Here is a 17,791-nt window from a genome sequence, read left to right as displayed (position 1 = left end):
TAAAGTAAGCCACATGTGCAATTTTAAATGTTCTAGAGGCCATATTTAAAAATGTAAATAGAAGCAGGGGAAATTATTATTATTATTATTATTATTATTTATTTTTTTTTTTTTGAGACAAAGTCTCACTCTGTTGCCCAGGATGGAGTGCAATGGGATGATCTCGGCTCACTGCAACCTCCACCTGCTGGGATCAAGAAATTCTCATGCCTCAGCCTCCCCAGTAGCTGGAATTACAGGCATGCACCATCATGCCCGGCTAGTTTTTGTATTTTTGGTAGAGATGGGGTTTCACCATGTTGGCCAGGTTGCTCTCAAACTCCTGAACTCAAGTGATCCCACCCACCTCGGCCTCCCAAAACGCTGGGACTACAGGTATGAGCCACCATGCCTGGCCATTTTCATGATATGTTTTATTTAACCCAATATATCCAAAACATTATCATTTTAACATGTAATTAGTATAAAAATTGTTAATAAGATATTTTGCATCTGTTTTTTCATACAAAGTTTTTAAAAGTTGGTGTGTATTTTACGTGTATAACCTATCACAATTCCAACTAGCCACATTTCTGGTGCTTAATAGCCACATATATCTAATAGCTACTCTCTTGGCCAGCACAGCTCCAGAAGTATCTCTTTTACACCAATGCATTGAGTTAATAATATGAGGAGGATGAGGTTTATGAAATTAAGACGCTATAGTCTCACGGTGGAGATAATCAAACAGCGTACAGAACTTTTTAATCAAAACATTTAGAGGCATTAGGGATACTTAGAGACTATTGACCAAAGTGAATAGGTAAAAGTTTAGTTAAATAACAAAGTATCTCCCTCTGATAACAGACGATATTCTCTTTTGGGCTGTTGAAATCACGGATAGAGAAGTAATGTGCATACCATCTATATCTGCAGTCTAGCAAAGAGCTTTTTAGCCAAAACAGGCTAAATACAGGCATTACAGTAACTACATTGAATTTGAACCACAGATACACAAATAGAGAGAAACCAGATAGTGCCTTGTAATAGGTGATGTCAGTATATTTGAGCAGCTTAACATAGTAAGGGAGCCAGACTACTTATCTCGTGGGTTTGAGATATGGATTTATTGTTTTGTTTCAGTGAATTTCTAAGCTGTTTTGGGCTGGTTGATCATCTGGGTTTTTCTTCTCTTTAATGTATTAATCAATTTTATATTGTAAAATAAGTCTTGCATTCTTGTGATAAACAGTTTGTCACTAGATTTGGTTTGCTGTCCTTTGGTCAAGAATATTTGCATCTAAATTCATGAGTGAAATTGGCTTGAAATTTTCTTGAATGATACTTGCCTGGTTTTAGTATCAAGGCTATGCTAGTTTATAAATGAATTGAGGAATATTTCCTTTTTTCCTGTTCTCCGGAGCAGTTTGTGTAAATTTGGAATTACCTGCTCTTTGATATTTGGTTGTAGTCGCCTGGAATGCAGTAGAAATCTGGCATTTTCTTTGTGAGGTGACTTTTAACTAGTGATTCAATTTCTTTAGTTACAGGATTATTCACATTTTTATTTATTCTTGAATACGTTTTGCTTATATTTTTCAATTATTATATTTATTAGCATAAGTTGTTCCTAAGATCCTCTTTAGGTGTTTATCAACTGTATTGTTAGTGTTTGTCAGTGTCTTTTTATTCCAAATCTTATTTGTGTCTTCTTTTTCCTTGATCTTGCCAGAGATTCATCCATTTTATTAGATCTTTTCAAATAATTAAATTTTTTGTTGATCTTCCATTGTGTATTCCCTGTTCATTTCTGATCCCTTAGTATTTACTTTTACTTTATTTGGATGTGTTCTGTTATTCTTTTTCTAAATATTTGACAGTGACGTGATTAAGTGCAGATTTCTTTTTTTTTTTTTCCTCCTTTAGATTGTTGAGCTTCCTCAAACTGTTTTGTTTTCTTCTGGCAATTCAAAAAATTCTTAATTCTTAATTCTCAACATACTGATGCTTCCTAACTTTCTCTAGTATCTGTCTCCTTCTGGAACTTCAGTTAGTACTCTGTTAGACCTTCTCATTCCATACTCTATGTCTCTTAACATCTGTTTCATATTTTCTATTCATCTAGATAATTTCTTCTGATCTATATTATTTTCACTAATTATATCTTCAGTTCTTTCTATTCAGCTATTTAATCCAGTCATTGAGTTTCTAAGTTTTATTATTATTTGTATTATCATAAGTTTTATTCTTTCTTTTTTAGATCTGCCTGGTAATTTTTTATTCTCTATTTTCTGTCTTGTCTTTTATTTTTTTTCATATGCAAAACAGAATTACTTAAAATGTTTTTAGATATAGAACATTTCAAACATACAAGGAGAATAGTGTGGTGAACCCTTCTGCCCATCACTCTGCTCTAGTAATTATCAACTCATTGCTAATCTTGTTTCATCTATACCTCCATGCACTCCTCACCCCCATCCCCCAGATTATTTTGAAGCACTCAAAGGCATTATATTATTTCATCTGTAACTATTCCAGTGTATGTATCTAAAAAATAAGAACTTAAAAAATATAATTACCCACCCAAAATTAACAGTAATTCCCTCAGTAAATGGTCAAATTTCCCATTTCTGAATTTAAAAGTATTTTTTCAAGTCATGAGTCAGATAAGGACTATAAATTGGACTTGACTGTTATCTCTAAGTCCTTTGTAATCTGTAGTCTGTAGGTATCCTTTTTCTGTCTTTTTTTTTTTTAATGCAAAGTATATTTTATAGAAGCCAGGCAGTTTGCCCTGTGAAGTTCTATAGACTGGATTTTGCTGATTACTTCCTGTGGTATTGCTTAACATGTTTCTCTGTCTCCTGTATTTCCTCCAAGTTGATGGTTAGATCTAGAGACTGGGTCAGAATAATGCCTGGATTTTTGTTAACAGAATACTTCATAGTATAGCTTTCTTCCATTGGGAAGTATATAAAGTGTGGTCATTTTCCTTTTGTGATATTAGCAACTATTGAGGCTCATTGCTTAGTTCCATTGTTCCATTACATTTTACAACATGATGGTATTCTAATTCTATTATTGCTTCTTTATTTATTACCTGGAATACTTCTATAAAGAGAAACCTCTTCTCATCAATTATTTAGTTAGACCCTCAAATATAATTTGTAATTTAGAAATCAGAATTTGAGTGCAAGAAGTGCTTATTTATCCTGAATGGGTTGTTGTTTCTGGGCCTTTTTAGTAAGCAGAGGTAGGAAATAATGTGTTTTGTTAGTTTGGTTTGTTGTGGTTTTGGTTTATTTAGAGATAAAATATACTGTAAGTCCATGCTGATACTTCCAATTCAGATTAAGGACTTCACATTTTTACTTATCACCATGATGTAAAAACTTCAAGGTTTTTGCTTATCATCATGATGTATCTTCTTCTTTCTGTATCATCTTTCTCCCCTGTTGATAATTCCAATTCTCTGTTGTACCTACTACATAATTACTCTACAGTATATATGTAGTGTTGATAAAACAGCATTCCCAACAAAACAGTAGTTCAATTAGTGCAAATGAAGATTTTTGAGTTCTTTTAAAATCTTTAGTATAACTCATTAGACATGGTCAAATTCCTGTATTAAAGGAGTTTTCTGTATTAAATTTCTACATTAAAGTTCTTTCTTTGGTCATGTCACCATTCTTACCTGTTTGACAATGCTGGAATATACTACAATAAGCCTGTATATATTTGTAAATTATTATAAATGTAGATATGGAAAGAATTGCTGAGGGATAAACAATATTCTGACTGAAAAAACAGATTTTATTCAAGTCATTTAGAGGAACAAAAAATACAATTTTTCATTTAGAGCTATTAGCATTCTAAAGTATTACCAAAATAAACTCTTAAAAAATAATGAGTAGGTTTTTTGTTTAAAAAGAGGAGACAAAAAAAGACCTACTTAAAAAATAAAATCCAGGCATTATTTTACCATTCCTTTACCTTAAATTTTTTTTTCTTTAATTTCTCTTACTATTATTCCTAATACCATTCCTCTATCTTAAAAATTTTGCTTTCCTAAAACCTAGCATATTTACAATGTTTTGCTTGCCTTTTTAAAGAGAGGTGCTATCACAGGACCTTTAAAAATGTGTTTGGCTTTTACTCTTAACTTTCTGATGTATTTTACATTTGAAATGATGTTTTCTAGGAAAGGAAAGAATAAACATTTTTTTTACTGTTGTTTGTATGACATTTAATCATCAATTTGATTTTAAAGAATGAGCTTTTAGATTAAACCAAAGTCTGGGTTTTTTACAGGTCCCTGAATGATGTGACTTTATCATTGTTAATGGATCAAGCCCATGACTCCAGATTTCGGCTTCTTAAGTGTCAAAATAGAGTGATTAAGTTGAGTACAAATCCTTTCCCAGCACCATACTTGAAGCCAGATGAAATAGGATTGGAAGCAAAAAGGGTCAAGTTGACCCCTGATAGCAAGAAAGAGGAAAGCTTTGTTTGTGAACACCCATCTAAGAAAGAGTGTGTACAGATAATTACTGCTGTAACATCTCTTTCACCACTTTTAGCATTCAGTAAATTTTGTTGCACTGTACTGCTACACATTATGGAGAGAGAAAGTGGTAACTGTCCCAAAGATCGTTATGTTGTGTGTGGCAGAGTGTTTTTAAGTCTAGAAGATCTTTCAACTGGGAAGTACCTACTGACGTTTCCAAAGAAGAAACCTATAGGTAATTTTGTTGGCACTTTTAGATTATATATTTAATTGAATTAGAAAATTTTAAGAATTCTGTTTATCTGATAATGGACAGAGTTTAATGATAGAGCTTGTGACTTTTTTTGTAGAGCACATGGAAGATCTGTTTGCACTTCTCGCAGCATTCCACAAATCTTGTTTTCAAATCATGTCACCTGGCTATGCCCTGAATTCAATGAAGGTGTGGCTTTTAGAACATATGAAATGTGAAATAATCAAAGAATTTCCAGAAGTGTACTTTTGTGAAAGGCCGGGAAGTTTCTATGGGACACTCTTCACCTGGAAACAGAGAACACCATTTGAAGGGATTTTAATAATCTATTCCAGGTAATGCACATTAAATTGTAATCAGTCCAGAGAAGTTAGTGTGTATGAGTGTGATCAATGTGTGGTTCAACAGCGATCTGCATGGGTTTTGTATTATTGCCATGGCTTAGCATGAATGGACACATTGGCTTCATTTAGAAACTGAAGATCTCTGCTTTAATTTTATATTTGTTTTTGGCTTTTTTTAGTGCCTAGTAATTATTTTGAGATTTCCCGTTACCTCTCTGCCACAGTAAAATTTTTAAAAATATTATATTGACCTTATTACTCAGCAAAAAAAAATTTAATTGGAAACAATCTGATTAATATTAACTGACTTGATATGGGATATGTATATTTGATTGCTGTAGTCTGAATTTTATCAATTCTCACATACGTAATTGGTTCTGTTTATCATTATGGTGTTTATAAATGAATATTAACTGATTACTGCAGTATATTGTACATGACTGCTTTGTGCTGTCCTAATTTTTGTAATATTTTGTTTGGTTTTTTATTTTAGGAATCAAACAGTTATGTTCCAGTGCCTTCATAATCTCATCAGAATTCTCCCTATAAACTGTTTCCTCAAAAATCTAAAATCAGGAAGTGAGAATTTCCTAATTGATAATATGGCATTTACTTTGGAGAAGGAACTAGTCACCCTTAGTTCTCTTTCTTCTGCCATAGCTAAACATGAAAGCAATTTTATGCAGAGGTGTGAAGTGAGCAAAGGAAAGAGTAGTGTCGTCGTGGCTGCTTTATCAGACAGAAGGGAAAATATCCATCCCTACAGAAAAGAACTTCAGAGAGAAAAGAAGAAAATGTTGCAAATGAACCTAAAAGTGAGTGGTGCCCTTTACAGGGAAATAACTTTAAAAGTAGCTGAGGTTCAGTTGAAATCAGACTTCGCTGCACAGAAACTGAGTAATTTATAATTATAATTTCAATTTGATCATATTTTAAAATATGTTTTCACCACCATATAAGATTTTGGTTCTACTTGCTATATGCCTCCTTTGTAAAAATAAACACCGAGGCTTACTGTAGTAGAATCTTTAGTTTTGATGATGCACAAAATAAACAGCAGCGGTTCTCAACTAGGGCCATTTTGTCTCCCTCTCCTCTACCCCTAAGGGGCATTTGGCTATGTCTGGAGATATTTTTTTTTTTGGTTGTCAGAAGTTGTGGGGTCAGGAAGGAGTGAGGCACAGGTGCTGTGGGAGGAGACCAGAGATGCTGCTAAACATCCTACTATGCAAAAGACAGCCCCCTACAACAAAGAATTATCCAGCCCAAAATGTCAGTAATGCAGAGGTTGAGAAATCCTGTCTTAGAGTTACTTAAGTGAAGACTGAAGTGGCATAATAGTATTTTGGTCTAAATCTTTTAAAAGCTTCATTTTTTTTCTTGCTTTCTGCTTAGTAAAACCTAGCATGTAAAAATCAACTTCAAATAGATAAATTAAGCAAGGTTGTAAGGATCCACAAGTTTCTGTAAATATCAATATTTCTCCTACAAAAATTTAAATGGCAGATTGTCTGGGCGAGACCTTTAAAATGAAAGTTTTTGAAACCCTTGTCAATTTGAATGTTATTACAAAGCTGCCCTGAAATCATGTAAGTCTATAAGAATGTAAAAATTGTAAGGCATTTTTCAGAAAAGCGTATCTCTTTCAAAAGGCTGAGTATACCTTACAGGCCACTGTTTTAAAAAAAAAAAAAAAACAATGAAAATGCTTTTAAACTATCTGAAATTCCAACTCTAGGCAAAATTAAAATATAAAATTCTAACTAAAGTAACGTAAAGAATATGGTACTCCTTAGGGACTGAGAAATTTAAAAATAAATGAAAATTCACTTCAGTTAAGAAGTGATTTATAAGGGGTCCAATGAGATACATTTCAAAGGGATAAATATTCAAGCTAGTCTTTTCTTTGAAAAATAAGAATGCTGGATTAATAAGAGAGCTTCAGGAGAAAGAAAAGACGCAAAAGGATACGGGCCAGAATAAATATTCCTGATCCTTTTTGCTCTAAAATCCTTAAGTGAGATGCAAGTTTCCATCTCAGTTGAAGGAAAGAAAGATGATTATAGAATGTAGCATCTTGTGCTTGTAGCTGTGAAGTGCTAATTCTGTCATGCCTTACAAATGCTTATACCTAATGATCTTGTGATGCACATGATTTTTAGAGAATATAGGTTATTAGTTTCTTGTCTTGGTTTTTATGATGGTACATATAATAAGGGACCTCCTTTCCTAGTAATCCATTGCAAATTGAGATAGAACTCTACAGTTGTATCCCTGTGAAATGTCAATGGAAAATATTTCAGACTTTCTCCAAATGGAAATGGAATAAATTCAGGATTAATTGTAGAAATCTGGAAAGAATATATGTCATGTGCTATCTGTTGAAACTGCCCATGACATGTTCTGAAAGAACAACCAAATGTAAAATACAGGAAGTAAATTGTAAAGTAGAAGTGGTGAAAAAACTAGTCATGTTAGTAGAGTTGCTTAGAAAAAAAAAAAACTAAACAGGATTTAATTGTAACAGTTTATGTGTAGGGAAGTTAAGATACTAAAAATAACATATTGCTTATTTTTAAATTATCAATGCAACCAAAAGATACAGATATGCCAAATAACTTACTAGTGAATTTTGTACTCCAGTATTTTTTTTTTAACTTACTACAAACTAGAAAAGCCAAAGTTGAAGAAATGACACTCTTGCAACTTTGATGATTCAGTTGTCTCTCTGCATCTACAAGCGTATTTTATTGACTACTGCCCTGGTCACAACTCTGAGACTCCTCTCAAAAACACAGTCCTCCCAAATCCACACTGCCAAATTGAAAGTGAATTGTGTTTTGGAATGTAGCTAAGGAGATGCATGAAAACACCTTGATCCTGTACTCTTGTTGCAAATTATTTCAAACACTGTAGACCCTTTAAGAATTCTAATAGTACACAAGTGAATCTCTTATTGTCCTCAGAGCATCTCTTTATACCATGTAGAATTGACTACTCATTTTTTTCTAGTGTTAGAAAGGAAAAGATGCTATTAACTTACATCTCTCCCTGCTCTCCCCAGAAGAAACAAAAACTTCCAACTCTCTTGGCTAGAAACCTGTGTAAAACTTTGCTTTCTTTTTCCTTTTTGCCTAAAACTTGGACAGTATCAGAAACTGAGAGGATTCTATTTTCTTCCTTGTCTTCTAAATTACGAAGATGTTACTTTCCACTCTAAGAATTTGGGAGTGAAACATCTTTCTTGTGTAACCCATCTGAAGAATTTTAGGCTTCTGCTAAAGACAGTGTGGTACAATGGAAAGAATGCTGATACATAAACAGTATTCTTAATTCTTCAAGGGTTTGTTCTGTTTTCCATTTTTGGACTTTCTATATTTGTTGCTGTATTGCTTTACTGCCTCAACAAAATAGCCCTGTCCTGTAAGATCCTACTATGATGAATATCCTTGCAATGCTAATGGTCTGGTCACTTTCTAGGGCTTTATTTCAATGATCCTGCCTTTCCTTTTTATTCAGAAGGGTGTCATACTATTCAGGTCCTGAACTTTAGTAAGGGTGGTAAATCAGACCCCTACCATGCTTTGACTATTCAGATTTTTTTGCTGTGCTACACCTGTGAGCACCTATGCTGGACCAAAGTACCTGTGTGCATAACTGTGGCTCATGATGGCCTTAGGTTCAGCTAGAAAGTTTCTTTAGCATCCTTAACTTTAATTATTCATTTCCCCACAGCAACAGCCACGTATCACTAAATGTACAAGCAGTGCTATGGTCAGTAAAGCATGCTATTAGTAATCAGTCAAAATATTTAACACTAGATAGCAGGTCAGTCAGGAGAGAGAAGTGCAGTCTATTGATTACCTTTTCCACATCTGTTTCACTCTTTTTCTTACTGAAACTCTCGTTTTGTCCAGGGAACTTCCTTTCCCATAGTTCATGTGATTGGGGAGGTGAATCCCATCCCTAGTTCCAGAGATTAGTCCTGACTAATCTAAGCCAGTTAGTGCAAGACCTTTCCCTGGCAGCTGTTATTGATCTGCGGTAGACACAAGACCTAAATGGGTCTAATCAGACTGAGGGGAAGGGCTTGGTTCTTTCTGAGAAAAAGACTATGTTGGACTGAAGGTAGGTGGCCCTTATTTAAAAAGTTGAGAGTTACCTTATAATCACAAGGCAATCAAGGCTTAGAATGAAATTGATACAATAGAATGCAAATTTTTTTTATTGTTGTACCCCAGAATCAAATCTAAATCTCACCCTTTTCCTGGACTGTCAATTACTTAAAAAAAATTCCTTGGCCAGGAGTAGTAGCTCACACCTGTAATCCCAGCACTTTGTGGGAGGCCGAGGTGGGCGGATCACCTGAGGTCAGGAGTTTGAGACCAGCCTGGCCAACATGGTAAAACCTCATCTCTACTAAAAATAAAAAAATAGCCAGGTGTAGTGGCACACGCCTATAGTCCCAGTTACTTGGGAGGCTAAGGCGGGAGAATTGCTTGAACCCTGGAGGCAGAGGTTGCAGTGAGCCAAGATTGCGCCACTGCACTGCACTCCAGCCTGGGCGACAGTGAGACTCCGTCTCAAAAAAAAAAAAAAAAAAAAAAATCCCTTGTAACAGAACTCAAGGTTTCCATTACTTGTAGTTAAAATTGTTTCTAACTGTTAAAAATGGGAAAAAGAATCCCAGAGAACAAAGCATGGGGAGTCCCAGGATAGAAACAGTTTATTACAGAAACAGGATGCTTTTACCTTAAAAAGAGTAGTAAAGAACCATCCACTCACCACCCCCATATGCCCCTTTTATTTCTGGGCAGTGGTTTGCTTTTTTTCTTTTTGAGTTTATAATTCAATTTATTATATACTTGATAGTAGTATATACCTGAAAATAGATGCTTTAATTATTTTTTGTATCTTCTTTTCTTTATTCCTTAGCTTCTCTCTGGTATTACATGAGGCCAGTTGATTTATTATACCTTCCTCATTGGGTAGAAGTATATGTCAGATTATTTAACTTGTTTCTCAATATTTCATATTTTAGAATATAAAATTATAAATGTAAGGGCCATATCTGTCTAGTGTTTCTTAGATATCTGAATTCAGACTTTCAGTTCTCATTTCTTTATTTCTTTCCTTTTTTTTTGAGACAGGGTCTTACTCTGTCGCCTAGGCTAGAGTGCAGTGGCGTGATCTCAGCTCACTGCAGCCTCCGCTTTCTGGGTTCAAGTGATTCTCCTGCCTTAGCTTCCCAAGTAGCTGGGACTACAGGCGCATGTCACAATTGCCGGCTAAGTTTTGTATTTTTAGTAGAGATGGGGTTTCACCATGTTGGCCAGGCTCATCTTGAACTCCTGACCTCAGGTGATCCGCCCTCCTTGACCTCCTCCCAAAGTGCTGGGATTACAGGCGTGAGCCACTATGCCCAGCCTCAGTTCTCATTTCTCCTGACAGCCATTCTCATGTTCTAGCTCTATAGTCTCCAGTAGGAAGAGAAGGAAATCTTTATCAATTTGTATTGTTCTAGGAATCTTTCTGCTAGAAACAACTGGTTTAATGTCATGGGATTGTTTAGGAAATAGAATATTATTGCTATATGAAAAGAGATGCACAGTATTATTAATTAGAGCTTATAACCTTTTCAATGATAACATATACGTGCTAAAACATGAGTGGTTGCCTTTTAGTATATACTAGGAAACAAAAGATAACCTTTCTAACTTCATTCTAACCTCATTAAAAAACAAGGTGATTATAATTTTAGTAGGTTTTTTTGTGAGCCTGATGAGATGTTTTAAGATTTAGAATGACTGAGTAATCTGGTTATGTCAAGTACAATAATAAAATCATCTTACAAATTATCCCAATAGGAAATCAATATGCTTTAATACTTGAAAGATTCTGGTAAAAGTAGTAAAAACATTGGGGATGGGATGGGGTTGGGGGGTAATGGTGGTGGTAGAATGTGAAGCAGACCAGGATCAAATGTGTTCTTAATAGTATGAAAAATCTTAAGAAAAACTCAACATGCAGCACATGCGTTAGGCCCAGGAAGGGTGGGTAGGGCTTGGTGTGCAGGCTAGTCAGGTGTTTCCTGAAGCCGGTGCCAGCTGGAAGGGGAATTAGCCAGTAAATATAAATAGTAGGAAAAAGAATTATCCACAATATTTAGGAAAAGTGTTAAAGAAAATTATAACCCATACTCGCATATCCATTTTCTATGACATGGTGCATAATATCAATAGTTAATATTTATTGATTATTGTGTGCCAGACATTGATCTGAATGCGTAGCCCATGTGATCCTTACAACCCTATAAAACTGTGCTTCCCAGGATAGTAGCTATGAGTCATATAGGACTATTTATATTTAAATCAACTAAAATACAATCAGTTTATACATTTAGTACCTTAGTTGATCCTAGTCACATTTAAGCTGCTCAGTAGCCACATGAGGCTGGTGGCTACCATTTGGTCACTGCAGAGAACATTTCCATAATCACAGAAAGTTATATTAGGCAATGATGTTATAAAATGTATACTGTTAACTAACTCTATTTATTGATAAATAAACTGAGACTGAGACAGGTTAAATAATATATGCAAAGTCACATAGCTGGTAAGGAACAGAGCCAGGATTCTAATCATCCAGTCTAGCTACAGAACCTTTGCTCTTTCACCACTATGCTATTCTGTGTATAAAGTCAATTTGTAATAAAACACTATCATGTCTTGACAGTTGTATATTACCAAAATGCATTTTTTGTTAAAAAGGGAAAGTCACATGTAATACACAATTCTATAAAAGTATAAATCTGTTAACATAATTGAATTGTCAGGGAGAATGTGGACCACATCATCCTAAATCCTGTAATGAACAAGTTATTAGAGTTGGTTGATGGCCCCAGCTGAGTTTTATCTCTTGACTACTTCCCTCCAATTATGTCTAAATACCTGTGTATCTGTTCCCTATTTCCTCTCAGTTGTCTTTGTTAGAACCACCAGTCTCCAGAATTATTGCATTACCATTGCTGGTTCGTGTTTTGGGGATTTTTAAAACGAAAGTGTCAGTTCTCTAAATAGCCCTTTATGTAGTTTCTCTTTGAGACGTGTCTAGGTCCTGAGAATCTCTGAAGTGTTTGTCAGTGGCTGGTGATCACTGCGGTTGAGGGCTTGGGATTCCAGGGAAAGGTACAAGGTGTCTAGCCAGAAAGATTTACATCTTTATTCTCTATGAGTACTATAGCACTTGTGAAGAAAAGGAGGTAGAATTCTGTTTTCTATTTGTACCCTTTGCCTGCTCTAATCATTCCAAATGATATGCCTATAGAAAACATTTCACCTCTTGCAAATTATCAATAGTGTACAAAGTGGAAGGGAATATAGAGATCTTTTATTCAATCATGTGTCTATAGAGGTTTCATTGAATACATTCTCATGCACATCTAGGTGCCAAAGATAGATAAATTTAAGACTCTTCTTGGTTTTCAAAAAGCTTGCAGAGTTGTAGGTGACACTGAGGTAATTAACACAAAGTTTTACTGCAGTTCCATGGGAACACCCTTCTAGGGCACTATACCCAGTAGGGATACCCTCTGAGAGCAGGAGTTCTTAATTTTGGATAAGAGGACTCTTTGGGGTTCTGACAAAAGCTAAGGAGTTCATGTTGGGGCAGTTGTAAGATTAAAGTGGTATTTTAATGTCGTGGTGTTTTACCTCATCATTTAGAGAGAATCTCAGAGAAAAATGTCTACACAAAGAAGTTCAAACCAAAGCACTTTGAATAGCAAAAAGGGGTCTAAAATATTTAAATCATGATTTTGAAGTATTTCTTGATTGAAAATTTGGTTTATTTTATTGGGGAACTAAAATAATTATATTTAAAGCTTTTTAGAATAAAATTTGTTGTAAAAATTTAAATAACATATGCATGTACATTAAAGCAAATAACTTTTAAAAAGTGATTATCTGAATTATTTTGCCCTATTTATTGTGGTTGAAAAAACATTATATTTATCCTAACAGTTTTTAAGCATATAGTTCAATAGTGTTAAGTATATTCATGTTGTTGTATAGCAGATCTCTAGAACTTTTTCATCTTGCAAAACTGAAACTGTATACCCATTGAGCATTAGTTCCCTCTCCCTCTTCCACCAGCTCTTGGCAACCACCTTTCTACTGTCTGTGATTTTGACTACTTTAGATATACTTCATATGAGTGGAATCATAGAGTATTTATATTTTTGTACCTGGCTTATTTTACTTAGCATAATGTCCTTGAGGTTCATTCGTGTCATAGCTTGTGACAGTATTTCCTTCTGTTTAAAGCTGCATAGTATTCCATTGTATGCATATATGACATTTTGTTTATCTGTTTATCTGTTAGACATCTAGGTTGCTTCCACTTCTTGGCTGTTGTGAATAATACTGCAATAAACATGGGTGTGCAAATAATTCTTTGAGATCCTATTTTCAGTTCTTTTGGCTATATACACAGAAGTGAGATTGCTAGATCATATGGTAATTTTATTTTCAATTTTTCGAGAAACCTCTGTACTATTTTTAATAATAACTGCACTATTTTACATTCCCACCAACAGTATACAAGGATTCCAATTTCTCTGCATCCTAACACTTGTTATTTTCTGTTCTTTTGATAGTGGCCATCCTAACGGGTATGAGATAATGAATTATTTTGCCTTTAAGAGACCCTGGGCAGCCTTTTGAGTTTCCAGTTCAGTCACTTTTTTTTTCTCTACATCAGTGGTTCTCAAAGTGTGGTCCTGGAGGAACAGCATCAGTAACATCTGAGAATTTATTAGAAATGCTAATTATTGGGCCTTACCTGAAACCTGCTAAATCAGAAATTGAGAGTTGGGCATGGTAATCTGTATCTTAACAAGCCCTCTAGGTTATTCTGATGCACACTCAAGTTTGAGAACTGCTGCTTTACACTAATAATTCTCAGCCACAGTTGCATATAAGAATCACCTGCCCAGGTGTGATTCTGTCCTGTGTGGCTGTTCTCTTGAGTGGGGTCATTTGTCTCTGTCCACCTTCTCTCCCATCTAAGTGTGTGTAGCTACCCAATGGAAGATTCGATGGATGTGGACGTGAGCCCCCTGAGGCCCCAGAACTATCTTTTCGGTTGTGAACTAAAGGCCGACAAAGATGATCGCTTTAAGGTGGATAATGATGAAAATGAGCACCAGTTATCTTTAAGAACAGTCAGTTTAGGGGCTGGTGCAAAGGATGAATTGTACATTGTTGAAGCAGAGGCAATGAATTATGAAGGCAGTCCAATTAAAGTAACACTGGCAACTTTGAAAATGTCTATAGAGCCAACGGTTTCCCTTGGGGGCTTTGAAATAACACCACCAGTGCTCTTATGGTTGAAGTGTGGTTCAGGGCCAGTGCATATTAGTGGATAGCACTTAGTAACTGTGGAGGAAGATGCAGAGTCAGAAGATGAAGAGGAGGATGTGAAACTCTTAAGTATATCTGGAAAGTGGTTGGCCCCTGGAAGTGGTAGCAAGGTTCCACAGAAAAAAGTAATACTTGCTGCTGATGAAGATGAAGATGATGATGATGATGATGATGATGATGATTTTGATGATGAAGAAACTGAAGAAAAAGCGCCACACCAGTGAAGAAATCTATACGAGATACTCCAGCCAAAAATGCACACAAGTCAAATCAGAATGGAAAAGACTCAAAACCATCATGAACACCAAGAGCAAAAGGACAAGAATCCTTCAAAAAACAGGAAAAAACTCCTAAAACACCAAAAGGACCTAGTTCTGTAGAAGACATTAAAGCAAAAATGCAAGCAAGTATAGAAAAGGTGGTTCTCTTCCCAGAGTGGAAGCCAGGTTCATCAGTTATGTGAAGAATTGCTTCTGGATGACTGACCAGGAGGCTATTCAAGATCTCTGGCAGTGGAGGAAGTCTCTTTAAGAAAATATTTTGGACAATTTGTTAAAAATTTTCCATCTTACTTCATTTCCATAACAGTTGATATCTGGCTCTCCTTTTTATAATGCAGAGTGAGAACTTTCCCTACTATGTTTGATAAATGTTGTCCAGGTTGCATTGCCAAGAATGTGTTGTCCAAAATGCCTGTTTAGTTTTTAAAGATGGAACTCCACTCTTTGCTTGGTTTTAAGTATGTATGGAATGTTATGACGTATTAGTAGCAGTGGTCAGACATGGAAATGGTGGGGAGACAGAAATATACAAGTGAAATAAAACTCACTATTTTAATAAAGGAGAAAAAAGAATCACCCAAGGGCTTCTTAAAATGTTTTGCTGATCTTAAGCCCAACTTAAAATTTTGATCCATACGGTTTAGGGGGGTTTTGCCTTGAGCCTTAGCATCGCTTTAAAAGCTCCCCAGGTGATTATTATTATTATTATTATTATTTTGAGACAGGGTCTCACTCTGTTTCCCAGGCTGGAGTGCAGTGGCACAATCTCGGCCCACTGCAGCCTCCACCTCTTGGGCTCAAGCAATCCTCCCAGCTTAGCACCCCCGAGTAGCTGGGACCACAGGTGCACATCACCACGCCCAGCTAATTTTTGTGTGTACATATATATATAGAGAGTGTGGTTTTTTTTGTTTGTTTTGTTTTGTTTGAGACGGGGTTTCACCATGTTGCCCAGGCTGGCCTGGAACTCCTGGGCTCAAGCGATGCGCCCACTTCGGCCTCCCAAAGTGTTGGGATTTTACTTGGGATTACAGGTGTGAACCACCACGCCCAGCCTCCCCAGGTGATTCTAATGTACAGCCAGGGTTAAGAGCCACTGCTGTACAATCAGCTTGACCATTTCAGGACGCAGGGCTTCACAGATTTTTCAGTTTTAGTAGCATAATTGTCTTAACAATGTAATATGCTAGTGCTTCTCAAACTTTAACATACATACTATCACCTGGAGATCTTGTTGAAATCTACTTTGTGATTCAGTAAGTCTAGGGTGGGGCCTGAGACTGCATTTCTAACAAGCTCACAGTTGATGCTGATTCTGCTGGTTCATGGGCCACACTTTGAGACTCAATAAGTAACCCTCATCAAAGTCAGGGCTTTTGTTTTGGGGAAAATTCAAGTATTCAAATAGAGCTTTGTTGTCATTCCAAAAAGTCCTCACCATCCGATGTGTTCTCTGAATGGATAAATACAAGGTAATCCATCTTTGCTGGTGTTGTGCTTTCATTGATAGAAATTTTGTACAAAAGTATTTCCCTGCATTATCTGTGTTCCAGCATCTTTGCTGATGAAAGGAAAATGAAAAGATACATGAACTTAATCTTTTTCTATTTTTACATTTTACCATTTAGGTTATTGTTCATGCCTTATGTAAATGATCATTGTGGAAGGAAGGATATGTTTTCTTTAATTCCTAAAATGAGAAATTATTCTGAATGCAGAAGCAATGGGAAGATGATGATTGTACAATGCCTGATATCCTTTATTCATTAAGACTTACACTAAAAAAACCCAACTCAAAACAAATTTACACATGAAAGACATAAATAATGGTGGTTGTAACCAGTGGAAAGCATTCAAGCTTGAGTCAGTTCGATGCAGCAACTCAGCAGGATATTAAGGAGATTGTCAGCTTCCTCCTAAAGTTGGCCCCCCATGTGTTATGGAAGGGCTGCAACACTTCCAGGATACACATTTGCACACCACTCCATCCAGAAGAGAGCTTTATGGAAGAGTGAGGAACCTTCTTTTCCAAAGGAAAATCTTCCCTCATGTCTTACTGCCCCACGTTCATTCACACATTCAATCCTGAACTATTATCTGTGGCCAGTTGAATACCCTATATTAATTGGCTTAGGCTTGAAGATAGAGAGGGAGACTTCACATTTTACTGTTTACTACTACTGCAGTTTTTTGTGTAGGCACTTATTTGTGGGTTGAATTATGTCCCCACCCCCTCCCCAAAAGATATGCTGAGGTTCCAACTCCTAGTACCTCAGAATGTGGCCTTGTTTAGAAATAGGGTTGTTGCAGATGTGGTTGAGATGAGGTCATACTGGAGGAGGGTGGGCTGCATTCCAATGACTGGTGTCCTTTTAAGAAGATGGCCATGTTAATACAGAGACACAGGGAAAATGCTCATGACAAGGCAAGGACTGGAGTTACGTAGCTGCAAACCAAATATTGCCTGTAAATCACGAGAAGGTAGGAAGAGGTAAGAAAGGTTTCAGAGGGAGCCTCACCCTGCCAACACCTTGATTTCAGACTTTTAGCCTCCAGAACTGAGGAACAATAAATTTCTGTTGTTTTAAGCCACCCAGTTTTTGGTATTTTATTACAGCAGCCCTAGGAAACTAGTACAACATTCATTACTTTTGGAAATTAGAAAATCAAGGGTATATTGGAAGGAGGGTAGGTCATTCTAAAGGCAACAAAACATGAAACACCATGATGTTTCCAGGGGACTATAAACATGATTGTTGGTGGTCAGTCTGTTCTCCTAAATATCTTTACATTTTTTTTTTTTTTAGTTTTCCTCCTCTTCGTTGCTACTCCCTACTTCATGCTACCATTATTTCTTAACTAGACTATTTCAGCAGCTTCCCAACTTGTCTGCTTGTTTTTACTCTTGCTTCCTTCCAGTCTTGTTCTACAAACTGCAGCCACAGTTGTTTTTTCAAAGCACAAGTCTGATCGTCCACTGCTGAAAAACTATTCATCATCTTTCT

At 35.9% G+C, this 17,791-nt stretch overlaps 1 protein-coding gene and 1 pseudogene across 4 annotated transcripts in view; both read left to right on the top strand.

Moving 5' to 3' along the window:
- Positions 1–9,635, top strand: part of FANCB (FA complementation group B) — a 32,424-nt gene extending 22,789 nt beyond the window's left edge. For all 4 annotated transcript variants that reach the window (XM_050775279.1, XM_050775276.1, XM_050775278.1 and 1 more), the window contains 3 exons: positions 4,291–4,721; positions 4,837–5,074; positions 5,577–9,635. In XM_050775279.1, the coding sequence (XP_050631236.1) occupies positions 4,291–4,721; positions 4,837–5,074; positions 5,577–5,991 (1,084 nt within the window). In that variant the 3' untranslated portion in view covers positions 5,992–9,635. The remainder of the gene's footprint in view (positions 1–4,290; positions 4,722–4,836; positions 5,075–5,576) is intronic.
- A 4,397-nt stretch (positions 9,636–14,032) lies between these two features.
- LOC126945363 (nucleophosmin-like) lies at positions 14,033–15,465 on the top strand (annotated as a pseudogene).
- Positions 15,466–17,791: the final 2,326 nt, after the last annotated feature.

This window comes from Macaca thibetana, chromosome X, assembly GCF_024542745.1.
Source record: "Macaca thibetana thibetana isolate TM-01 chromosome X, ASM2454274v1, whole genome shotgun sequence".
Classification (NCBI taxonomy): domain Eukaryota; kingdom Metazoa; phylum Chordata; class Mammalia; order Primates; family Cercopithecidae; genus Macaca; species Macaca thibetana.
Note: the sequence above shows the minus strand (reverse complement) of the source record. Positions and strands in the feature narration are given on the sequence as shown.